At 45.8% G+C, this 26,667-nt stretch overlaps 1 protein-coding gene and 1 non-coding gene across 2 annotated transcripts in view; one reads left to right on the forward strand and one right to left on the reverse strand.

The window, feature by feature from the left end:
* The window catches only part of Fam227a (family with sequence similarity 227 member A), a 58,086-nt gene that overhangs the window by 6,816 nt on the left and 24,603 nt on the right, over positions 1-26,667 (reverse strand). The window contains exons 9-15 of the mRNA XM_074084887.1: positions 24,850-24,973; positions 22,963-23,070; positions 20,727-20,809; positions 16,662-16,713; positions 7,630-7,712; positions 2,561-2,718; positions 720-872 (exon numbers count right to left, since the gene is read on the reverse strand). Coding sequence (XP_073940988.1) covers positions 720-872; positions 2,561-2,718; positions 7,630-7,712; positions 16,662-16,713; positions 20,727-20,809; positions 22,963-23,070; positions 24,850-24,973 — 761 coding nt within the window. The remainder of the gene's footprint in view (positions 1-719; positions 873-2,560; positions 2,719-7,629; positions 7,713-16,661; positions 16,714-20,726; positions 20,810-22,962; positions 23,071-24,849; positions 24,974-26,667) is intronic.
* On the forward strand, positions 16,305-16,377 carry Trnaa-agc (transfer RNA alanine (anticodon AGC)). Its single transcript has one exon. It is a non-coding gene; the product is annotated as a tRNA-Ala (tRNA).

The raw sequence follows: 26,667 nt of genomic DNA on the forward strand, positions 1-26,667 counted from the left end.
GACTGGAAGGATTGATAGAAAGATGTTGGCAACGTATGTATCTCTAGGTGCTTTTGTGTGGCTTTTCCAGGTGTTTTTTGTTTGCTTCATTAAGCATGTAATATATTTTTTGTAGTTAGGAAAAAAATAACTCAGGCAGGCATGGTGGTACACACCTGTAATCCCAACACTTGGGAGGCTTAGGCAAGAGGATCACAAGTTTGAGGGCAGCCTGAGCCACACTGCAAGACCCAGTCTCAACACAAAAATCAAAATCAAAACCATTGACCCAACCCCAGAGCTCCCTTTAAAAATGCTTGTATCTATCTAGTTATTTACTTTTGGGAGTACTGGGGATTGAACTCAGGGCTTCACACTCACTAGAGAGGTGCTCTACCATTTGAACCACTCCACTAGCTACTTTAGTTTTGATTTTTTTTTTTTTTTTTTGATACAGGGTCTCACTATGTAACCCAAGCTGGCCTTGAACTTGTGATCATCCTGCCTCAGCCTCTGGAGTGCTGGGATGGCAGGCATGAACCACTTATGCCTGGCCTAAAACAAACAAACCACCACCACCAACAAAAATTTTTAAAGAAAAAGCTCTGTGGTTGAAGAGTTTCTACCTGGCCACAAGAAAGCTTACTGTGCTCAAGACAGTTACCCCATCCCCATTAAATAGGGTGTGGTGCTGTATAGACAAGTGCAGACAATGGCTCTTCCCCTAAGCGCCTTCCTACCTCAGGCAGTTGTCCTGCAGTTCCTTCAGGTTACGATCAAAATAATTCCATTCTTTCCAGTGCAGCCGGTTCAGCTGGTTGAATTTCTTCCTCCGTGTGTTCACATTCCTCAGGGTCAGGTTGATGACGTCATCATAGGTCGGGGTGGAGTCAGTGGACTTCATTGTCAAGGAGAAGCCAGGTTTGTTGACCCCTCACATTTTTAGAGGGCTGAGCCTACTAAGCAGGGAGGGAGAGTGTAGGGGGAAGAGGGAGAAATGTACAGTGTTTCTGGGGTTCTGCACGAGATACCTACTGTTTGAGCAAGCAGCCTCTATTGGGTGGCCACAGCCTGCTGGCCATGGAAGGAAGAGGCTGTCCTCCCTGTGGCCAGGTAGGTGTCCAGCTTGTCATAAAGTCTTGCTCTGCCCCCGCTGATGAGAGGGAGCTAGGAAATACTTCTTTAGAATGTCATCTGAAGTGCTTACTGTTGTTACAGCGGCGAACAGGAAGGGGCTCCAATGTCCCTCTCCTTTCAGGCCCAAGGTCTCATTCTCCAAATCAACTTTATATGTTGAAAAGGTCCCTATCTGCTCCTCCCTGCCTCAACCCTTCTCCATTAGTAGTGTCTCAGCTACATTTGTGACAAGCTGTGGGACCTCAGATAAGTCACCCTCTCTGTCTCCATGTCCTTATCGGTAAAAAAGGGGTAACTGTACTTTAGTTGATGACAGTAATGATAGCTATTTATTTAGCATTAGCTGTATGCCACTTGATCACAACACTATTAGCTTTCTAACTATCCTCATGTAGGAGTGAGTAGATTATGATACTGAACTGGAGGTTAAGCTGTGGATATGAGGTCGCCAGGCCAGGGGCTGCTGAGCCGGGACTCAGATCTGCAGCCACGCAGCCCCAGTGGGATGCTGTCCACTGCGGCATTGACCTGCAGAGCAGGGGGGTGATGCATGGAAACACTGTGAACAGTGCGAAGTGGGGGTTATTATCGTCCTTTCCGTAAACATGTAAGTAAGTGTGTGGACAGGAAACTCTCTAGGGTAGAGGAGGAGTCCTAGGTCATTGTGAAGGCTCCTCCTGATGAGGAGCCAAATGCACTGTGTCCCATGCCAGCACCTGTCACCTACTGGGAATATGCACAGCCCTTACCTCTACTGTGTCGGCAATCACTTAACAGCCCTATGAGGTGGGAACCCCTATTTTGATTTTATAGATGAAAAAAACAATGAGACCAAGAGAGAAGCTGGAGAGACCTAAAGTCACTTGACTGGTTAGTGCTAGAGCTGGTTCCAGAGTTCAGGTCTATTTGGACCAAGAGACCAAATGGATTCCAAGTAGAATCCTGTTCTGACCCCTGAGTCTGGCAAAATGCTAAGACTCAGGACACCAACACCTGCCACACCTATTTCCTCAAGATCTAAGCTTTTTACCAAATCTTTAGGATAAATGGGGTTTGGGGAAGGCTATGTGAGGAGGATGTTAGTGAAACACACATGTGGACACCCAAATTGCTGATCAGGACACCCTTGGGTTAGTGAGCATCAGGAAGCATTATTTAGTTTTAAAGCAGGTTACGGAGTACCTAGTTAGCCATTCATTTTGGTAGATGGGGAAAAGGAGACTGCACACAGGGAAAGTCGACTTGTTCAGAGTCTCCAGCTAGCTTGTGAGGCTGGGCCTAGATCTGGAGCTAAAATGAGCAAGATTCTGTTGCTGTGCCTCAAATAGATGCTGGCCACTCCTGCTGGGCATCTGCCATGTGCCCAGTTTGCACGAAGGCCTGGATGCTTCTCCCTGATCCCTGCTCCTGGGAGAGGCAGCAGGGCCTGCAGTGACAAGGATATGGGAGGACCTTGGTCATTTCCCTCCTGACTATCAACACATCCTGGCCGTGTTGATACAGTTGGAAGTAGTTGAGGAGGAAGTAGACAATTAGTGGGCTCTTCCCGTACAGGTTGAAGAGGTTTGAAGTCATCTCGGGGCTTTTGCAGGCAGGGCAGGACTTAGCGGGGAGAGAAAAGAGAAAAGTAAAGGCTGTTGCCATGTTTACAGCATGCAGTAACAAACACACAGGCACTTATGTCCCTTGATGGGCTTTAGGGCACATCCTAAGGAAATGATCAAAATAAGGAAAAAACCTTTAGGCTGCAGAAGGATTTTAGAATTACATAAGTGTTCCTGAGAAGATACTGATACCTCTACCCAAAGGAATGGTAGGCCACTCACATGGAAAATGCTATGGGGTGAACACGTGTGCAGATTAGCAGTAGAGAGCTTTCCTAGTATGTGTGAGGTCCTGCGTTTGATTCCCCAACACTGCTTAAAAAAAAAAAAAAAGCTTATGAAAAGTTGATAACCTAAAAAAAATGTTTCAGATATAATAATAAAGTTTTAAAAATTGAGATGCAAAACTGGATAGATATTATAAAAAGAAATATAACTATGTGAAATAAATCAGTAAAAAGAAAAGATGGATAAGAGACTGGAAAGATGTTTGCCAAAATGGTAACAACTCATTTAGCAAAGATTTATTTGGTAACTTCCATATATGCACATGATTTTAGGCACTGGAAATTCAGTAGAGAACAAGACAATTGACAGAAAAGCAATAAATAAGTAACTAACAAGTGGAAGAATAACATGAGGCTGTATACAATAAGAAGAAACAAGCAGGGCTGGTGGGAAGAAGAGGGGCAGGGAGGAGAGGACCATTTTCATGGTGGAGTCAGGGAAGGTGGCCTGTAGAGGTGAGATCCTAGCAGGAGACAGCGATGGAAGGGGAGGGAGACAGGGGAAGAGATGCCAGGAGATGCATCAGGTGGAGTGGGAGAGGGGACAGTAAGTACAGAGGACACTGAGGCAGACTGACTATATGAGCACTCAAAGCCATTTTCTCAGATACACTGCAGGAAGAATTAAGTCTGATACAGATCCTGCTGTCTGGGGTCAGAGTGCTCAGCTTAATAACCTGGTTCTACTCAAGAGTAGATTGGAAAAGACAATCAACACATGCCAGGCGCTGGTGGCTCTCATCTGTAATTCTAACTACTCAAGAGGCAAAGATCAGGAGGATTGCAACTAGAAGCCAGCCTGGGCAAATAGTGCTAGAGATCCTATCTTGAAAAAAACCCAACATAAAAAAAAAGAAAAAGCTGGCAGAGTGGCTCAAGTGGTAGAGTGCCTGCTTAGCAAGCGTGAGGCCCTGAGTTCAAATCCTAGTATTATCACCTATGTGTATGTGTGTGTGTGTGTATATATATGACAATCAACCCAATTAACAGCGGGCCAAGATTAGCCAGCCTAGTGTACACACCTGTAATCCCAGCACTTGGGAGGCTAAGACAGGAGAATCATGGGTTTGAGGCTGGCCAGGGCTACATAGTGAGACCCTATCTCAAATAAGCACAACAAACAAAAGAAACAGGCCAAGCACTTAAGAAGATATGTCCCCAGGACATAAAGACATGACAAGAAGATATACAAGTAGCCCATAAGCATAGGAAAGGGTGCTCAGTATCATTAGGCACTAGGGGTAATGTCACAGCCACAGTGGGACATCCCATCAAACTCCCTAGGACAGTATGATAAAAGGAGCTGAACGTGAACAATGGCAAGAATGTGGAGAAACTGGAGTGCTCATACCTGGTGGGAATGAAAACGTGCTATGGAAACGGTTTGGCAAGATCTCAAACAGTTTAGACACCAAGTTACCGTATGACCCAGCGACTCCCCGTCTAGGTAGGCACCAAAGAGAAAAGAAATGTATGCCTGCCCACGCACTTGCACATGAATGCACACTATTCACAAGAGCCAAAAAGTGGAAACCGCCCAAATGCCCATCAACTGGTAAATGACTAAATAAAATGAGGCGTATTCACATAATGGTGTAGCATCCAGCCATAAAAAAAGAGCAAAGTTCTGATACATATTACAACACGAATGAGCCGGACCCGCTCAGTATAAGAAGCCAGTCCCAGAAGGACCTAGGTTACATGGCTTCATTTATTCAAAATGTCCAGAATAGGCAAATCCATAGAGACAGAGTAAAGTAGTGGTTTCCAGGGGTCAGGGAGAGGAGTGACTGGGAAGTGACTGTTAATGGGGATGGGTTTCTCTCTTGGGCGATAAACATTCTGGAATAGTGATGATATCCACATAACCCTGTGGATAGACTAACAACTACTGGGCTGTACACTTTAAAATGATGAATTCGGGGCTGGCAGAGTGGCTCAAGTGGTAGAGCGCCTGCCTCGCAAGTGTGAGGCCCTGAGTTCAAACCCCAGTACCACCAAAAATAAATAAATGGTGAATTTTATGGTATGTAAATTATATCTTTTAATTTAAAAAATCCTGGCTCATATGCTTACTAGTTATTTGACTTTGGGCACGTTACTTACTTCTTCTTTATTAGTGTATACTGACTGTACAAAGGGATTTCTTTGTGGTGTTTCCATTTAAGCATATAATGTACTTTGAAGGGCTGGTGGAGTGGTTTAAGCAGTAAGAGCGCCTGCCTTTCAAGTGAGGCCCTGAGTTCAAACCCCAATGCCAAAAAATTCCCAAAGACAAACCAAAACACCCCTATAATGTACTTTGATCAAATTCACCTCCTCTAAAGAAAAACATTTCGCCCCCTCTGTTGCTCTCTTCTTTCCTCTCCCTCCCCTTTTAACCAATTTTTAATGGGTTCCATTGTTTTATTTTCATACACGCCTGTAAAGGTGTGCACTTAACTGAGCTCAGTTTCCTCATCTATAAAAAGGGGATTAGAGTTGTGTGAAGATGAAATGAATTAACACCTATACAATGTGTCTCAAATATCTGCCATATAGTAAGCACTTAATAAATCTTAGCTATTACATGCTAAGTTAAAAACCAAAGTGTAAAGCAGTAACCAAAATATTCAAATTTTTACGTATTTTTAAAAGGCTCATATTTCTTGACATACATCCAAACTTTTGAGAAGGATGGATATATGAAAAACCTGTGTTTGCTCTGGGGAGCAGGCATAGGGTCTGCTGTACAAGAGAGATTAACTTTTCATTTGGTTTTCTTTAACACTGAAATTTCATCATGGGCAAAGATTATCATTTTCATAAAAAGAAGTCAGGTACAGTGGCACATGCCTGTAATCCAAGCACTCAGGAGGCTGAGGCAGGAGGATCTTGAGATGAAGAGGCCAGCCTGGGCAATGCAGAGAAACCCTGTCTCAAAAAGAAAAGAGGAAAAGGGAAAAAAAAGTGTGTGTGTGAAGAATGGATGGTATGTATCAGTACCGTACTACATGTTTTTCCAGTGTTGGGGATGGAACCCTGGGCTTCATGCATGCTAGGCAGGAGCTCTGCTACCAGGCTCCACTCTAAGCTGAGAAATACTGTTTTTAAAGCAGCAGGATCATATGCGGGCTCCTTGATCAGGACCAGCCATAGAACCCTCACGAAGGCTCCCCTATGGCTGGGCAGCTCTCGAATTTCTCGCCCACTCTTCCCTTCCAGCTCTCAGCTCTGTTTTCCCTTCCTATTAAAATCTGCCACTGTCACTCTAACTACTGGACTACCCCTCACCAAGACAATCACAGAACACAACAGGATGGCTCATCTTTCTTCCTGTCTCTCAAGCAAACCCACCAGCCCTGTCAGCCTTAATGTTACAACACGGCTGGCTTATTTCCCCCATTTTTAGAAGGTCAGAAAAGCTTTTGCAAGGACACAGTTGGTGAGAGGCAGCGCTGAGATTTGAACCCACGTCTGCCTGTCCTTTCCAGCAAGCCCTGCTGCTTCACAAATTCACTGTTAATCACTGAAGGGAAGTAGACAGCAGTAATTAATATGCACAAGTGAAGAAAGTTGAGAAATCCACATTCCTCCATACTTGGCCCAGATTCTGAGGCCTGACTCTGGGGCTAGCTGGTGCCTCAAGAAGGCCCTCAAACCTGTTCAGGGTCCTACAGGGCTCTTCCCATGCCATAAGACTGAAAGTGCCAGGGACAGAAATCAGCACCTGGTGAGGCTTGCGGGGACGAGCTGGGAGAGGAGGGGAAGAGCAGAGAAGACGCGTTCATCTGGTGCCTCTCATGTACAGTGGTAAGGTGCAGGTACTCTGAGATCAAGCTCAGAGCCACACAGCTCTGCATGCAAGTCTTGTCTTTATCACTTACTTGCTTTGTGATCTTGGCCAAATTAGTGACCTGCCTTCAGCATCCCTTTTTTTTCGCCAATCAACTGGAGAAGGGTAGCAACTCTCTCAGAGGACGGAGACAGCAAGATAAAAACACTGTGTGTAAGGGTGAGAACCATCCAGGAGACAGTAAGTGTTCAGTAAGTGGTAATTATCCTCACTAGCCCACGGAAGCCTCATACCAACACATGGTATGAGCTCATTTTGTAGAGAAGGAAACTGAGGCTCAGCGCTCTTTTTCCATTACACACAGGCTCCCTGCTTTCCAGCAGGTAATTTATATCCCTGGAGAAACCCAGACAAAACACTCTGTCAATGTGTTCCTACCTCACCCAGTGACTACCCTTAGGAACTTTCCTGTATGTATCACCTGGGTCTGCAATCAGAAATGCCTCAATTCTTACCCTGACTTTTTAATTTATTTTTATTTTTTAGCCATCCTGGGGTTTGAACTCAGGGCCTCATGTGTGCTAGGCAGGCACTCTACCACTTGCACCATTCTTCCAGCCCTTTTTTTGTGATGTGTTTTCTCAAGATAAGACCTCACAAGCTGTTTGCTGGAGGCTGGCCTTGAATGTGATCCTCCTGATCTCTGCCTCCTGAGTAGTCAGGATTACAGGTGTGAGCCACTGACACCTGGCTATTACCCTGGCATCTTTACAGAGCTTGATTTTCCAGCCATCTCTCCTAGTCCTTTGAATCCCCCCTTCTATTAAGTTTCCAATCCCAGGCTTACCTCTTTAAAAAACATATTCACACATTCTCTGGTTTCTGATATCCTCTTGACCTGGACTGTAGCTCTCCTCAAGTTGTGATACTCTGCGACAGCAAAAGAGTGATCATTGCAGCTTGCCAACAGTGATGGGAAAATGAAAGAAGTGATATTAAAAAAAAATGGAAAGAAATGGCTGAAAACTCCCCACATTTGGCAAAAGGCATAAATGTACAGATTCAAGAAGCTAAGGAAACCCCAAATGCATGAAGCACAAAGGAATCCACGTGTACCCACGTCATAATCACGGTGCTGAGCAACTGGCCAAGAAAGTATCTTGAGGGTGGTGAGAGAAGAAGACATTACAAAAGGAGACAGAGTTCTGCTGCAGTGACTGCAGACTTCTCCAGAAACCTGTGAGGCCAGAAGGCTGTGGACCACTCCCCCCCAAAAAAATAGAGAAAACATTGCAGCAGGAATTGAACCCAGGGTCTCACGCAGGCTAAGTGTGTGTTCTGTTAAGACAGAATAGAGTAGGAATGTGGGACATGAAAAGCAGAAACAAGGAATTCAGAAATAAATATACTACTAATGAGCAGCCTTATTACAAGTACACAGACACCTTTCTTTTTCTTTAGGCTTCATGCTCCCTGACTGAGCCATGGAACAATGACCTCTGCCCCACAGTTTTGTCCTTTCCTCAGATGAGTATGACTCCCTTTGGGATGAAGCACACACACCATCAAGAAAACTGCCTGCGAGGCAGAGATCAGGAAGACTGCGGTTTGAAGCCAACGTGGGGCAGAGTTCGTGAGACCCTATCTCAAAAAAATCCTTCATAAAAAAGGGCTGGTGGAGTAGCTTGAAGTGTAGGCCCTGAGTTCAAGCCCCAGTACTGCAAAAGAAAAGAAAACTGTCTGGTCCATTCCACGTCATTCATTTGAAAGGTAATCATTAAAAAGCAGATGCCCGTGTTGCAAGGACCTGGAACTAATTATCTCAGGCTTAATGTCTCCTGGCTGAGCTGATAATGTGGGAACACGAGGACAGCAGGTGTGGTTGAAATGTACCAGGTGTCTAGAACAAAGAGGGCCACTTATCCTAAGAAATAGGCAACAAGAATTCCCCATCCCACTTTTCCTGGCATGTATACCTCTGCTAAGCCAGCCCATTGTGTATTAGGCGTCCATGTCTTATCTATGAGTCACGTCTGTCCTACTGCTTTACCTGCTAAATAAATCTCTGTCCCTTGCCTTGTGTCGCTGACTGAAATTCTTATTCTGAGATTGATAGCCCCCTTTTCCTTCTTTCTAGGAGACCTCCTCAGGACCCTCACCCACTAGTAACACTACCATATGTATACCTACACCCCCAGCCCTGGACCAACAATTTTAAGTGTTGAAAGAGAAGAACTGTCTGCCTGTACCAGGATCTTAGAAACAGCTTTTGCTACAAAGCACTGACTCCTCATCTGGGCCCACAAGTAACTCGAAGTAGGAGAAAAGCCTAGAAACTCTGCTTTCATTTTGTACCCGTCTCCTTTACCTTGGGTCGGATTCCTGCTCATCTCTGCTCATAAGCTAATCACTCAAGCAGTGTTCGTCAGGATTTGCAGGGACATCCAGTTGTCAGTTTTTAGAAGGTCCTGTCCCAGATCCCCTGGAGCGGAGCCTGGAAGCCTTCAGTCACTGCCCTAAACCTATAGTTACCCTGGATTCCAGGAATAGTGAGCCTCACAGAGAGATCACCCCTAAAATGGGAGCAACTACCCTCTGGCAGAAACTGAGGTGCCCACAAGCAAGAGCCATCATCTCATGGGAACTGGATTGCTACCCTCCTCCTCCCTCCCTACCCCCGGCCCAACGGTAAAGACTTCTCCAGAGCCACCTTGCAGAATCAGGACTGAAACATACCTAATTTACTGGAACCCCCTCCAGAATAGGACCTCAATAACAAACCCTTAATTCTATATGCAAAAAAAATCCTTCAAGAGTGAAGGTCAGCGGCTCAAGCTGTAGAGTACCTACCTAGCAAGCGTGAGGCACTGAGTTCAACTCAAACCCCGGTAGCTCCAAAAAACAAACAAACAAACAAATGAACGTGAAATAAAGACATCCGCAGATAAAAGAAAACTAAGATAATTCACCATCAGCCTATTTTAAACAAAATACTGAAGGAAGTTTGACTTTCAGGGGAGGAAAACGATATGGGAGGGAAACTTAGGCAAAAGAAATGGGGACCATCTTTTGGAATATAGTTTGCAGCCTCCTGGCTGCCCCTTCCTAAGCATCTCTGTTGACTCCCTGTCCTGCTGGTATGCCCTGTCCTGGGCACCCCCTTCCTTACTCTATCTATGTGTTCCTCTGTGTGGCCTCATCTTCTGTGGTGGCTTCAAACACCACCATGCATGAGTTCTTGACTCCCGGCTGCACGTCTTCCCTGGCTGACTGCAGTAGCCACCCCCTGGCCTCCTTTTCCTTGCAGTTCTTGCCCAGCCCAAGGGGCCAGAGTGACTTTTTACAGACATGCATTAGATGGGGTTATTTCCGGATTAAAACCCCAACAGCTTCTCCTCTGCCGTTGGAATAAAATCCAGCCTCATTCCCTTACTTGAAATTTTTACACAAATGTTCAAGGCAGCATCATTTGTAATAACCTCAAAGTGGAAATGAAATGACAACTTGTCCAATGATCATGGGATGCAGCTGAAGCAATGTTCAGAGGGAACGCCTATAGCATTTAAATTCTCCAATTAGAAAAGAAGGCCTCAGCCAGGTGTGGTGGTTCACACCTGTAATGCCAGCACTTGGGAGGTTGAGGCAGAAAGACTGCAAGTTTGAGACCAACCTGGACTACATAGTGAAACCGTGTCTCATAAAACTGAAAAAAAAGAAGAAGATAGAAAATAACTTAAAAAAGAAAAAAAAGAATGTCTCATAGTCATTCAGTTTCAAATATTTTCTAATTCTTCTTGGTACGTCCTCTTTGACTCATAGGTCTACATGAATTGACTATATCTGTATATGGTGAGAACTTGCTAAGTCTCCACAAATATCTACACCCATCTGCAACCCTGGCTATATGTTTTCACCAGTCCCCAAGATTTTTTTTATTAACACCATATTGAAATACAATTCTCATACTTCTCTGTAGTGACGTGCTTTCCTACATTCCATGTTTGTCTGTTCGGCATCCCTCCTGTGCCAGAGGCCATACTCTGAACCAACTCTTTCATCTAGCTCTCACACACCAAGCCAGTATTTCATCTGCCCTAAATTAACCCAGGGCCAGGTACCAGACAACAGAGACAGCCCCTTTGCCCAGAAGCCTGCTGGAGTTACTCACTCCAGCCAATCCTAAACTGTTTACTCTGTCCGGCTTGGCCTTTCCCACTGAAACCCAACAAAGGCTGTGTCCTGTGCCTTCCCTTCCTTCCTGCCTCCTGACCACCCTGGTGCTTCCCCAACCCCCACCCTGGGGCCCTGCACGAAAAAGCCTCTGGTTTCTAGAGGAACTGTCACATTAAAATTTTCTTTCAATGGCACTGACCTCTCTGTGTTCCCATTTAGACACCTTTATAAATTAAGACTCGGTGCAACAACTCAGTTCCTACCTCAATAAATGCTGGTTCTGATGGGGGCAGAAGCAGTAGGTCTGTTCTCTTCCAGTCCCTTCCCCACAGATACCAGCCTTGCTAAACTCCTCCTCACAAAAGGGGAGCTTAACCAGTGCTGATGAACCAAAAAGACAGTTACATCCTCTCATAAAATATTGCCTGGGGGCTGGTGGAGTGGCTAAAAGTGGTAGAGCACTGCTCACTAGCGAGCGTGAGGCCCTGAGTTCAAACTCCAGTACTGCTTTCCCCGCAAAAAAAAAAAATATTGCTTTGTAAGGCTAGAAACCCCAAGACAAAGCAAACAAAGCCCACCAAGCAGGCTTTGAGAGATCATAACTGACTCAATCGTCAACCCCTCCCTTTTGGTAGACCGGTACCTTTGGTGGTACTCTGGGATTGTGACCCTTCTTCTGAAGTCACCTTTACTGAAGAGTCTTTCTCACTGGTTGAAGACTTCAAGGACAACAACAAAAAAGAACAAAGTTAGCAAAACTGCTAATGAGACGTTTCCCATTGTCCTTAGCAAAAAAAACCCAAAAACCAAAAAACATGTGGAAGGAGACCATTCGGGCCTAGCTTAACAATCTCAGGAGCACAGCAGAGAGAAGTGGGCTGGGGCCGTCATTGAACTGCTCTATTGCCCAGCTTCCTAAAGGGCTAAGCCAGCTAGCCAACACACGCAAAGGGCATGATGGTGCATGATGATCTCCAGGACCACTGCCTTCATCATTCACACAGACGTTCTCCACAGCTCCTTCATAAACATTTCTTTGGACAACTACTGACATGTCTGGCACTGGACATGCTCTGAAGCCCAGTCCTTCCTTGAGGGGCTCCCAGTCTAGCAGAAGAGATAACAGTAAATGTGCAAGTACACTAAGGTGTGGGCAGTATTCCATGTGTGTTAGTGAGGGATATAAATGTTTGGGTGTCAGTGACAGAGACTTCAATAACATTGGCTACACTAGATAGAAATTGCTCTCCCATGTAAAAGTCTGAAGGTAGGTGATCCTGGGCTCATGTGGCATTTCTGCTATGCTAAATCCTCAGGACTTCGACTTCTTCCAACTTCTGGTTCCACTTTTACTAAGATAGGAGTCTTGTCCTAAGGGTCCAAGGTGGGAGCTAGAGCTCCAGCCATCACATTTACATTCCAGGCAACAGGATGGAAAAGACAAAGAGAGAAAAGGTTCTGATAAGCCTTAATAAGGAGCTTCCCAGAAACTTCCATACAGGCATATCCACTTTTATCTCATTAATTGGATCTTAGTTACATGGCTATACATAGATGTGGGGGAGGGAGGAAATACAATTTTTATTTTGGCCATTTGCATGCACAGCTAAAAATTAGAGGTTGTCTTTTTATAGATGAAGAAGACAACAGATACCGGGAACAGCTCGTAGTGTGCCACACACAGTGTGAGAATACCATGGCAAGCCCAAGTAGGAAACGCTGGATTCAGCCTGGGGAGAACTGGAGGAGTTCCAAGGAGAGAAGACTTTTCCATTCCATCTTTAAGGCTGAGGAGGAGTTTGGCACTGTTAGACAGATGGCCTGCCAAGTGGCAGACAAGCAGTCCACCAGCTTTCACAGTCACCACTTTGCTTTTACACAAACGTGAGAGGTGAACGGGCAGGAGAAAGCCAAAATGACCTCTGACACCAGGCCACTGCTTGTCCTATGGCTACTGAGTTTTGCAGTGTTGAGGTGGTTAGCAGGATTTGTGAGAAAGAAAACACTCCTGGGGCTCAATAAAACATCAGTGTTCTTTCTTAACAGGCCTTGGAAGATCTGTAGCAGGGGACAGAGCAGTTGGAGGAAAGGCACTTGGGGGCGATGATGCAGAAAGATCTCAGACTGACAGCGCCTTGTTGTGTGGCCTGCAGCAAGTCAATCACCTCTCTGAGTCTATTTCTTCCTTTGTTGAATAGTTAATTAGGGTTTGAAATCTTTAAAGAGTTACTAAACGAGCTGGGCACTGGTGCTCACACCTGTAATCCTAGCTACTGGGAGGATTACGGTTTGAGCCCAGCCAGGGCAAGTAGTTCACCAGACCCCATCCCCAAAATACCCAGAGCCAAAATGGACTGGAGGTGTGGCTCAAGCTGTAGAACACCTGCTTTGCAAGCTTAAACCCCTGAGTTCAAACTCCAGTCTCACCAAAAAAAAAAAAAGTTATTAAATGAATGATTCAGTCTGTAACAGGTAGGAGTCCTAATTTAGCAGAAGCCAGATAAGTGGCTAGATATTTTTTTCATTCCCCTGTGCAAATCCCCACACTTAATGCAAGGAAGGGCAGTCTTAAACTGCCCTGAACTCTGACCTTCTAGCTGATACAACTGAAAACATATTTTGAACACTACAGCCATTTCACTGAGCATACAGGAAAATGTGTCTGCTCCTGACAAGAGAGCCTCTGTCTCCACCACAGAACTGAGTTACTCCTTCCACCCTGGGTGGCCATTAAAACGTCGGCTGCCTTCAAGGCTCCAGGGTTTTTGATCATTTCTATTTCTGGAACAGAAGATGGGAACTCTTAGCTGGGTTCCTGAAATAACCTTCCAAGGTTTTATGTATTTCAATATAAAGGCAATATGCTTGTCTCAGGTGGTTGTGACAGGCAGTGCCCAAACAATGTATAATATTTTGATCTTGGTCTCTGAGTGACAGATGTCCCTCAGCAGCACCTGTTCCACCTGTGCTACTGGGGGAGAGCAGGGAGATGACACTTATAGAGCACCATCCTATGCCAAACAGGGAGTTTACGTAGGTGACCTTAACAAAGTCTAGAAATCTTTGTTGAGTGCCTTCTATGTGCTAGGCCTATCCTTGGAGATGAAGCTAGGACAGCGATGGGGGAAACAGAAGCCCTACCCTCATGGAGTTTGCATTCTAATTAATAGAGGGAGGCATTCTACATAACATGGGAAGAATGGAGTATGAAGATGGGCAGCATGGTGATACAGTGGCCTAGGGGTCAGGGATGGGCTCTGCAGGACCATGGCAGTGGAACTGGAATCCAAAGGACAAAGAGGAGCCAGCCAACCCCCAGGACACCCGAGGAAAGCATGTGCCAGGAAAAAGGGCAGTGAGTGCAAAGGCCCAACTGGGCAGACCCCTGGACTGTCCGAGGGGCAGAAGGAAGTCCACTGGGCTGATAGTTGAGTGCCAAAGGAAGGGGTGGATGGAGATGGCTGGAAAGGGAGGTGGTGGCAGATCCTGCAGAGCGTTTCAAGTCAGGGAATGAGATTAGATTTTATTCCAAGGGCAGAGGAGAAGCTGTTGGGGTTTTAATATGGAAATAACCCTATCTAATGCATGTCTGTAAAAAATCACTCTGGCCCCTTGGGCTTGGCAAGAACTACGAAGAAAGGAGCCTAGGGGGTGGCTACTGAAGTCAGCCAGGGAGACGAGGACCCATACACGGTGGTGTTTGAAGCCACCACAGCAGATGAGGCCACCCAGGGGAACAAATAGATAGAATAAGGAAGGGGGCCCAGGACAGAGCAGACCAGCAGGACAGGGAGCCAACAGAGATGCTTAGGAAGAGGCAGCCAGGGAGGAAGGCAGGCTCTGGTTAATAGTCTGGCAACATGGAATCAAGTAACTCTTATATAGTTAGTGGGAAGGTAGATTAGTACAGCCATTATGCAGAACAATATGCAGGTTCCTCAAGAAACTAAAGAGATCTGCCTGATGACCCACCTGTCCCACTTCTGGGTATAAGGCCAAAGGAAATGAAATCAGAATATCAAGGAGCTATCAGTGCTCCCATGTTTCTCACAGCACAGTCACAGTACCTAAGATTTGGAATCAACTTAGGTGCCCATCCACGGATGAATGGATTAAGAAAATGTGGTATATATACACAATGGAATATTACTCAGCCATCAAGAATAAAATCCTGTCATTTACAGCAAAATGGATGGAATTGGAGATCATTGTGTTAAATGAAAAAAGCCAGACACAGAAAGATAAATACCACATGTTCTCTTTCACGTGTGGAAAACTTAGAAGAAGTCCATCTGAATGTAGAGTAGTGATTTCTAGAGGCTGGGAAGGGTGGAAGGAGAGGGAGGAGGGATATTGTTATGGGTACTGAAACATGGTTATAAAGAACATGTTCTAGTGTTTCACAGCACAGTGGATGACTATAGTTCCCAATAAACTTAGATATTTTATGAAGACAGGAAGAGAAGACCTTGAAGGCTCTGTACATAAATGACAAAGAGATGGAAATGCTAACTAACCCAATTTGAGCTGTACACACCGTAGGCATGTGTTGAATATCACACTATACCCTGTTAACATGTACAAGTATTACATATTAAAAATTAAATTTAACTCAATTAAAAGGTGGGAGTGGCCAGCCCTATGAACAGATTAACAAATGACTCCTGGGCCTGAGTACACAGGACACCAGCCTGGGCAAGAGCAGCCCAGCAGCCAGCCCAGGGTGGGATATGAATGCAGCAGCTGAGGCTGCTTTCTCCACTTGCAGGTGGGGAAAGGAGTGGTGGGTGTGTGATGAGGACTTAGAGACTGCTTTGGCTAAAAAAGCACTGACTTTTCACTTGGGCCTACAGATGCCTGATGGGCAACTAAAAGCAAGAGAAAAACTTGGCTTCTCTGCCTCCATTTTGCATCTGCCACCTTTTCTGAGTCATTCTCTCTTGTAATCACCTGGGATTCTAGAACAGCAGGACTGTTGGATAAATACCTTGTGAAGAATGCAAACTCCCCTGCGCCCAGCTAATGGCAACTTTCTTATAGTGGCGAGGCCTGACCAATCCTGAGATAATAATCAACCAGCTCATAGTTGACCAAGACTGATGAGGCATGCATCTTGCCCTTCCTTATATGATCTGGGAGCTCATGCCAGTACCCCCAAGGACAGAGCTGAGGAGGCTTCATCTCGTCTTCCTGAAATATCCATATTGAATTAGCCCCTTTCCTGCCTTTCACCATTACATTTTCCATTTGATATCTGGCACTCCCTAAAGTCAGGCCCTCTGAGGCTTAGCACTGTGGTGACAACTTCAAATGAGTCTTTCAAGAAGTTCTGGAGTTCTGGGTGGGGCTGGTGGAGTGGCTCAAGTGGTAGAGCACCTGCCTAGCAAGCATGAGGCCCTGAGTTCAAACCCCAGTACCACCAAAAAAAAAAAAAAAAAAGGAAGTAGTAGTTCTGGGTGGAAGGAGACAAAGTATGAATGTGGAGGCAAAGGAGGTTTTCTTTCTGAAATCCAAAGATGATGCTGGAGCACCATGTTCAATGATGAGAGCAAGCCCACAGGCAGAGAAATGAAGATGCATTTCTGGGTGGGAAGCCAAGAGAGCAAGGTCCCAGAACACGTGGGCAGAGGGCCCTTAGTCCAGGCCACAGGGATGGCAGAGGGGGAGACAGACAGGGGCAGGCTGTCTGGGCAGCAAGGCAAGTACCTTCTTGCTTGATTGCTTCTGGTTTCTCAATGAAGGCTTTCCCTGGGAGGTACTGGGGTGGAGATGGAGTGCAGAAGGGCAGATGAGAGCAGGAGAAGCCTGGGAGGCGGTGATTCATAGCAGAAGGAGAGAAGCTGGGCAGCATGGCAGGACTGGGCACCTGAGGATTCCCCGTGAGGCCAGTCTTCATGGAATCAGCAAGCAGCACTGGGGTGTACTTCAGAAACCAAGTCTTGGGAAGTTAAGTAACTTGCCTAAGGCTGCCCAGCTGAACTGGGACTCCTGGGATCCAGTTAACCAGAGATCCCAAACCCTGTGAGGACCTTCCGAGGACTGATGGTTCTGAAAACACTCATTTCCAGATCCTCACATATCCCTTCATTCAAACCCCTCCCTCTCTTCCTCCTCTCTTTCTCTTATATATATATGTATATATATACACACATATACACACACATATGGATATATATATATATATATTTTTTTTTTTCCTGAGGCAGGCCTCCTGCCTTAGCCCCGCGAAGTGTTCTAGTAGTAGGTGTGGGCCGCCACACCTTGCTGCTTCCTAAAAAAGATTGTCTCGACACTTCAGGGTGTTCTGGGCTGCACTTTACAAAAGGCAGGCATACTCTTTACCCATCCAAACCTCCCTGAGGTGAGTGTGCCAGACCAGAAAGAGCCATCTCTGCACTGAGCCAGGGTGCAGGCTGTTCTTGCAAGGAATCAGGCCCCACCTGCAATCTGTTAAAAACGAAGCATGGTATTGGAAATGGGGCAGTTGGCCCAGAGCTGAAAGATTAGTGAGGACACAGCCATAATCAGAGGAATGATTGAATAATTATGTGAGTACTCTGAACGAAAGAGATACGAGCACATGAAATAAGAAACCTCATCCAGACCAGGGAATCAAGAAAGCTGACTCTGCGTATGAGAGTGAAGATCAGAATATGCCACCCCTGGACTGGGGGTGTGGTAGTGCTTGCTTAGCATGCACAAGGGCCTGGGTTCAATCTCTAAAAAAAAGAAAAAGAATATACCACTTCCGAAATGCCGCTTTGTCATAAAAATTATTTTGAGCTGAAGGTAACTAAGAAGGGGCAGAGAGATGTGTCCTCAGACACCTGTCCCCTTTCTGTCTCAAAGCAGCACACGAATTTCCCTTTGGGAAGGCATCCACACACTCCCTTTCCTGAACCAGGGTATACTGAGAGCTCAAGGAAGGCAAGTAGCAATAAGACACAATAAAGCTGAGGAGTCAAAGAACAGGTGCGGTACCACATCCAGGCGCGTTCTGCCAAGCATCCTGCTTTACAAACAATCCTGGTATTATGCTTGACCCACTTCCCGGAACACTGGCTAATGGTCCTCAGCTGGGGCTTTCCCAGATCTAACAGCGAGCTGGAGGCTAACACCTCCCCTCAAATCACTTGCTCTGAGGGCACCTTATTAGGTAAACCACTCCCTGTCCTCCAGTTCTAGGAAATGTCCTCCCATTTCTCATAAACGTCCATAGTTATGTACATAAAGTCAGCACACCCAAAAGCTAGACAGCATTTGTTGCCCTCAACGCAGAGAAACTAAAGCAGATACTCTAAGCAACTGAGGCCAATAGGAGAAGGGGACCAGGAACGAGACAACAGGTTAGTTCGAGAATTAACTTAGAAGGTAACACACACGCACAGGAAATCAATGCGAGTCAACTCCCTGGATAGCTATCCTTATCTCAACTAGCAAAAACCCTTGGTCCTTCCTATTATTGCTTACACTCCCTCTTCAACAAAATTAGAGATAAGGGCAAAATAGTTTCTGCCTGGTAGCGAGGGGTAAGGGGAGGTAAAGGAGGGGGTGGGGGAAAGGGGGGAGAAATGACCCAAACAATGTATGCACACATGAATAAAATAAAAATAAATAAATAAATAAATAAGTTAGCATACCTAATCTTATAAACCTTAAGCTTATAAAAGCACCTAACACCTGAGAGCTCAAGGCACTTGGCTGCTTGGTCAGGTTGCCCACTCTCATCCTATCTTGAGAATGTACTTACATTTAAGTCTCACTCTCACAACTCCTGTGTTAGGACTGGAGGTGTGGCTCAAGCAGTAGAGCTCCTGCTTTGCAAATGTGAAGCCCTGAGTGCAAACCCCAGTCCCACCAAAACAAAACAAAAAACAACAAACAAACAAAACTCCTCTAAGTGTCTACCCCTCAGCTCTTTCTTTGGTGATACAAACCCTTGTTCTCCAGTGATTGGGGGAGGACCCACTTGAGGAGTTGCCCAGATCCAGTTGAGGTGACTGTCCTTCCAATAAACTGGTAAACCTATTTTCAAATGTTTCACTGGCCAAACTGACATTGAGCTGTCCTCCTGTCCTCATCTCTTTCTCTTTCTCTCACATGAGGGCACAGTTAAGCACTTACATGTCAGTAGGACACTTGCCACTTGAAGATAGCTGTGCTAAGGTGAATGGGCACAGAGCAGGATGGAGTGGCATTAGGCCTTCTTGGCCACCACAAGTCAATGTATCCATGAAACACTGTAGGAACACTGTCAAGTCATGTCATTCACATCCAATCTCTTTGGCTAGGGTTTTTGCTGGTTTCGATCTTGTCTATTTCTTGACTTCTTCAAGTCTTTTCCATGGCTCTCAGTCCACCTTGTCTTGCATCAGCCTATCTGCCTTATACTGATTTTTCTCACTCTGTTTCTATGGTGGTAGGGAAAGAAACTATATGATTATTTTTGCTGTGCAGCATCAGTACCTCAATGGGGGACAATCCCTGGGAGATTTGCACTGGACATTAGAGCACTTTGTTCCAACCATTTTATTTGCTGTTAAAAGACTCAAGGGAGAAATGCTCTCCTCTCATTGGTTTGTCTTGTATATCACCTAATCTACTGCCATCATGTTTGAGAATGCAACACCACCCTAGTTAGTATGACTTCCTATAAACTCCAAGAGGCTCAAGCCTACTGAGAGACTAGGAACAAAGTTCTCAAGAGTCAAATTATCTCCCTAGTGGCACTAGCATGTTTTCAGCTAGCACAGACGAGTTTCCCAAAGGGGACCTGGGGCATTAGGAAATCACGGCTCAGGAAGGACACTAAATCTGTGCTCTCTGGGCTGAGTATTAGCCATTGGCTCTGGAAGACTCTGGAAGACTCAGGAAGACTCCACACCCCTAGGTGGCCACTGCCAGGATGGAGTACAGACTCTGGATTACAGTTGACCTACTCCTTGGAACACTGGCTAGTGATTCCCAGCAGGGACTTTCCCAAATCTAGAGCTCTTATCTGCATTTCATTATAGTTGCAGTTTGTTGCACATACCTCCCCTCAAATTGCCATCTTGTCTCTCAAGGTACCTTATTAGGTAAAAACATGTCTGTCCTCCAGTTCTTGGAAAGGCCCTCTTGGTCTCTCAGAAATGTTCACAATTATGTACATAAAATCAACATATCTAATCTTCTACAGTCCATAAAAGTGATTAAGAGCTCAGGGCATTTGGCTGCTTGGTCGGTTGCCCACTGTCATCATTTCTTGAGGGTGTGCTTTTGTTTTTGCTCCAGTAAATCTCACTCTGTCAAAACTCCTTTGTGTGTCTGCCCCTCAAGTCTTTCTTTGGTAAAATCAAGGGCCTGCTATCTGATGACAGCAATGGGAGCTTCAACTCCCAACACCCCGGGGGTGGTGGGAGTGAAAGAGCGAGAAGTGGGTAGCTGTGGAAAGTACAGCAAAGGGAACATCAGCAGGGCAGGAGAAGTGGGTGTCAGGATGACTACCAGGTTTCAGGTGTCCACCAAGACTAATGGGGAAAAAATATGAAAGCACCTCGTGATGCAGCCTGCACTCAAAGGCTGGGTCCTTACTCAACTTTCCTGCATCCCTGTCCACTCATCCGCGGGGCGGTTGGAGCCTACGAGAGCCCCTCACTGAAAAGATGGGATAGAATGGAGACAGGAGTACAGAGATCAACGCCAACAAGAGCTACTGATGCTTCCAGAGAGTCCAAAGTTTCTTGTTTTTAGGGGCTCCCAAGGGTTCAGGTCTGTTTCTGCCCGACTTACCTGAGGGAGGTGGTGGGATTTTCCACTCCGGAGTGGCTTGTGGGAGAAGGTTCTCTTACAAACGAAGACGGAAAACTCTCTTCCTAAAGAAGGGAAAAAGCTGTTCTTTGGTGCCTTCTAGCCATGGGATAAAAGAAAGACTACAGACCAGGAGCTTTGAGACAATCCCTCCCTGGAGGCTAGGGATACTGCAATGGCAAAAGCACACCCACACGAGAACAGGCTAGAACCTCTCTGCTCAATCCACCTGCTGAGTGATCTCAGGCAAGCTGAGATCCCAAACAGCAAGAACACAGGGCTGATGAACTAATTAAAGGAAATAATGTCCACAGAGCCATGTGTTCGAGCAAACTCTTATTACATGAAAAAAACAGTAAAGGCCTCCAAAGAAAAACTGAGGACCCTATAAAACCAAAATGAATAAATATTGAATTAAGTATTTAAAAAATAAAATCTGTTGGGAGGCTGAGGCACAAGGATTGAGAGTTCAAGTCAGTCTGGGCTACAGGGTAAAATTCTGTCTCAAACAAAAAAAAAAAGACAGATGGACAAAAAGAAAATATATAAAACTCATAAACTATTAAATTGAATATTCATTAAAATATCATTAAACTTGAAGATCACTGCCCCAGGGGGAAAAACAGAAATGCTGACAAGTTTACAGGTTGTCCTGTGGGCATGGTGACTACTGGGAAACTCTACTAGTGTAAACACTTAGAAAAGTGACAGGTGACAGAGTCTGGCCTGAGTGCTCACTATTATAATTTCCAGACATCGCTACTGGGTCTTTTGGCTAAGATCAAGTGTCCCATTTCCAGGCAACAGCTATAGTCCTACTTTGTGCCAAGGGATACAGACATTCTCTCTGTGCTCTAGACCAGGGCGTCCCCAACCGCACCGTGCCTGAAGATCACTGGGAGACTGGGAAACTGCAGGGTCCGACCCACTTCATCTCCAAAGTGGCCTTGGCTGTGGTTGCAGACCCTCAGGCTACACTTGACTTCTCCCCCACCTGCCTGAAAAACCACTCACTGCCCCCGTCAGTGTTAGCTGCTACATAGGTACTTTAGGAGCAATCACCTATACTCATGGGGGACTAGGGGGGACATGGGGTGGAGGGGAGGGAGGAGGGAGACAGGGGCTGCTGCCCCTTTAAATGACTGTTACTGCTCCTTGAAGGTTGCTTCAAGGTTGTTTGTTTGTTTGTTTCAGATAAGGTTCTCCATAGAAACAAGGCACCAGACAAAATTGCTCCTCGCACTCTTTTTAGGTGACCTAGAATAAACTTTGTTCATACCATTACTAAATCTCCACCCAAAGATGTCCCCATCCACCATTTTTTTGAACATGTGACCTTGAACTGGGCATGCGCACTGGAATGTGCACACTGGCACACGTGACGCTGAGTCTTTCCTAATGAATATGTATGAGTTTTGCCCTTGCTGTCTTTGTTCAGAGGTACTGCTCTGAGAATTTTCTCCAGTGTCTTCCTTACTTGCTGCAAAATAATAAACCTTTTTTCACTCCCTTATCTCCTGGTTAAGCTTTTGGCTTTCCGTTCACCAAGGTGTGGTACTGGGGTTTGAACTCAGGGCTTCACACATGCTAGGCAGATGCAGTACCACTTGAGACACTCCTCTAACCCCCATTACATTTATTTGGTTACATCAGACTGGCCTGGGCACCCTAGCCCATGCTGTCTCTGCACCCTGTATCCTCCCATCTCAGTATGCAATATACTTACGCTGTCTGAATTGCCCCCCTGGACTGGAAGGAGAGCCTGGGCTCGCCTCCACCACCATATTCCCAGTGGTTAGCACAGTGCCAGGCACATGGTGCTCCCCATGTGACTGCTGAGTGAAAAGAGCTGACCTTAGTGCACCTCTGAACTTTAGTTTCCTCATCTGCGGTATGATTTAGTATGTCCCTCGACAGGTTGTTCTGAGGATGGAATGACCTGGACAGAGAGCCCAGGACAGTGCCCCGGGCACACTGTAGACACGCAACACTGGACATCTACTGTTTGAATATAAAATCCTACTCCTCACATCCCAACAACTCTGTTGGGTGGACTCTAACTTCAGTTCGTAAGCATAACGCTCACTCGTTTTGGTGGTTGGTGGGAGAGAGCCTGATCTGGGCACGTCAACGCTTCAGCCCTCCAATGCCTTGGTTAGATAGTGGTTGGGAGGGTGGCAGGGGGCACAGGGAGCAGGGGATACAACTGGCATCTTACCCTTTATCATCCTTCTTCTCTGTAACATCAACTCCTCTCTTCGGAACCTCTCTGGATCCAGTTCCGAGTAGTCCCAGCTGTTATAGCTCTGCGGGCAAGGGTATGTCCCTAAGAGAAGTTGAGAGTGATCACAGATGTTTCCACCAATGAGAATGGGGGCAACCACCCAGAAGAGGAGGACAGAAGCCTCAAAACCTCGGCTGGTGTAGGGAGGCTGGGCTTCAAGTACTAGCCTCCTACCAGCCTAGTGGCCTTGGGCACATTGCTTCCTCCCTAGACAGCTTTGGTTTCTTCATTTGGAAAATGGCAACAATGCCACCTGCCCTTCTGACAGATGGCTTGGTGTCAGGATCAGATTGCGTGGGTGTGTGACTCTGCAAGTGTGGAGGCACCACAGTGGTTCTTTTCCTACCATCTCCCCTGTTCTGGCTGGACTGTGCCCTGCCTCAGGGCAGGGCTGGGTCTTATTCATCTTTATGCTTCTAGGGCTTCCTACTGGACCTGGCACATAGTAAACAGGTGCTTAGCAAATGTTTGTTCACCATGTTAGCACACTAAGCTAGGTGTCAGAAGTGGGTTCACCTCAACACTCAATGGTGACTTTTCCAAGGATTACTGGAGTTAAGCCAAAGCTGCTGGCTCCATTGGACAAAGCAAGTGAACAGGAGGTTTATTTCTGGGGATTAGTTAGGGGAAGGAAGTGCAGCCTTGGATGAAAAGGGGAACAGGAAGAATAACAAGAAGAGGGTCAGAGAATGGAGGCAGGATTCCATAGTGGTCATAGACCTAGCTTTGGGGTGCCCCCGCCTGGGCTCAAACACCTGCACCCTATTTCTTAGCTCCTGAACTTACTTGTTAAGAGGATCAAATGAAGAAAAGTTAGCATAATAGGCCTTTGACAGCTAGCCTGAGGGAGGCCTGCAAAGCTGGCATTTGGGAACTCTGCTGGCAAACAGTTCCTTACACTAACACAAAACTTTCTCGATACAGAGTAAGCTCACTGTGCCTAGGCTGTTTTTACACACAGTGGGGCCTATGCTGAACACCTGCTTTCTCAGAATTGTGATATGGGACAGACATGTAGTCTTCATGGTGATCCCACTGAAAACCTTGGCCACTTAGTCTCCAGTGGACTTCTCTTGGCAAAAACATCACACAGGAGTGACTACATTTTCCTCGCAGGGGATGAGAGGCTCCATGCGACTCCCTCCTCCTCAGTGAGCACACAAGAAAGCCCACACTTGGATGACTCCAGACTGCCTGTCTTTCCCCATGACCCAGCTGTGGTCCTTACTCAGCACTGTTAAGCTTAGCTGTGACTACAACTTGGTACTAAAGTGGGGGTGATCTTGGAAACACCCAACATGTCAGGAAATGTAGAAGGCGCTAATGTAGCAATGTACCTAGTACAAAAGAAATAAGCTTTTAATCACCTTAGGACATGTCTAGGCTGAGACAGGAAGTGGAAGGCAGGCATGGAGCTGGCTCTGTGTGTGCTGGAGGGGTGGGCTATGGTGGCCACTTGGGTCACATGGGAAAGGTGGGATAAGCTAACCACCATGCTGCTTTGCAGCCCATCAACCCATGGCCCATGGTTTACTAACAGGGCTAAGCTGAAACTTCAGTGCCTTAGGAAAGGGCACCTCACTCCCTGCAGAGGTAGCTGGGCATAAAACATAGGTTAGGCAGGGATGTCTGACTGTTTCCAAGGAAGGAGGAAAATTCATTCTTCATGGGCCTCTAACCACACACTTCACTCTTCTTAATGGTGAGGAGAGAAACGAAGACTGCCTTGGTGAAGAGGCTCACAGCCAATGAAAATGTACCCAGGCCCCGGGGGAAACCTTTTAGCCAAATTGCTTTCCCCAGGAAGAAGTCACCTCTCACCTGCAATCCACAGGCTCATGGTGTTACAGATGTCAGACTTGAATTCGTGTGTGTTGAACCAGGACTGGGGGAAGCAGCAGCAGAAGCTGGTGTACAAGGCTTTGCTCAGAAGTGACGGCAATTTCTAGGGAACAAGCAGAGCTCACGACAATTCTCCATGTTTCCACCCCAGAAAAGAGCCTGGACTTTAGGAAGGATGTGTGATAAAATTCTTTCCTGATATCAAGCTGTCTTCATTTTCTGAGGAGCTTTTTTTTTTTTCCTTTGGGGGGGTCAGGGTTTGAATTTTGCACTTGCAAAGCAGATTTTCTACTACTACATCTCCTGGTTCCATTTTACTCTGGTTATTTTGGAGATTGGGTCTTGTGAACTATTTGCCCAGGCTGGCCACAAACAGTGATCCTCCTGATCTCTGCCTCCCAAGTAGCTAGAATTATAAGTGTAAGTGTGAGCCACCAGCGCCCAGCTAGGTTTTTTTTTTTTTTAAATGGGCTCAAATTATACATTTACATTGGGTTTTATCCATTTAATACCACAATACAAGCACTTCTACAAGTTGTTATAAACCCTTTGAATTTTTTTTTCCATCGTATTGAGTGTGTTCAAACTCACTTAAACATTCCCCATCACTGGGCATTGTCCTTTATCTATTATGCCTGATGCATATAGCCACAGAAAATCTGCTGAATGAATGAACAATACATGAACAGAGGCAGCTCCAGAAGATGGGTGGTTAATTGGTTGGTTTTTGTAGACTGGGTCTCACTGTGTAGTCTAGGCTGACCTCAACTTCACAGTCCTCCTGCCTCAGTCTCCCAAACAATGGGATCACAGGGATATACCACCACACCTGACCAGAAAATGGTTTAATTATGGTAATTATAGCAGCTATGACATATTGGGGGCTTAGTGTGTGCCAGGCAATATGTCATATACCTTACAAAGAGCATTTATTTAATCCTTAAGATAACTAAGAGAGGTATTACTAGCTGCATTTTATGGATGATGAAACTGAAGCACAGAACAACTAGGTGACAATGGGCATGGTAGAACACACCTGTAATCCCCAATACTTGAGAGGCTAAAGCAGGAGGATTTCGGGTTGCAGGCCAACCTGGGCTACATAGTGAGACCCTGTCTCAAAAAACAAAGAAAGAAAAGAAACAAAGCAAGCCCAGTTGGCCTGTGTAGCAGTCACTAGACAATGCAGAGCCTTTTAGTCTGGCTGTACGGGTTTGCTTCCCACCCAAGCCCTGAGAAGGACATTTCCTTCCTCTTTGACTGTTCTGGGGATCACACTTTTTAATCTAGGCAATTTAACTCAAAAAGGGGGTATTAAATTTTGTATTATTTTTCCCTGGCAGGGATAGAACCCAGGGTCTCATGCATGCCAAGTAAGCACTATTCCACTGAGCTAAATTCCCAGTCCCAATTGGGGGAACTAAATTATTACTTTAATGTGCATTTTGGATTATTGTTGAGTGTAAACTTTTTCCCACCCATTACTTCTCCCTCGGTGAATTTCTAGTTTATGTACTTTGTCCATTGGTCTATGTGGTGTCTCATCTTTTCTTACTGATTTGTAAGAGTTTTTATGTTGTGTAATATATATGCCACCAGTATTTTTGCATAGTTGGTCATTTGCCTTTTACCTTTGTGTGTAGTAGCTTAAAAATTATATAGTTAATGGCTGGGCATGGTGGTACATACCTATAATCCCAGCACTTGAGAGGCTGAGACAGGAAGACTGAGAGTTCAAGACCAGCCTGGGCTACACAGAAAAATTTATACAGTTACCAATCTTTTCCTTTATGGTCT

This window comes from Castor canadensis, chromosome 8 (assembly GCF_047511655.1).
Source record: "Castor canadensis chromosome 8, mCasCan1.hap1v2, whole genome shotgun sequence".
NCBI classification, from domain to species: Eukaryota; Metazoa; Chordata; class Mammalia; order Rodentia; family Castoridae; genus Castor; species Castor canadensis.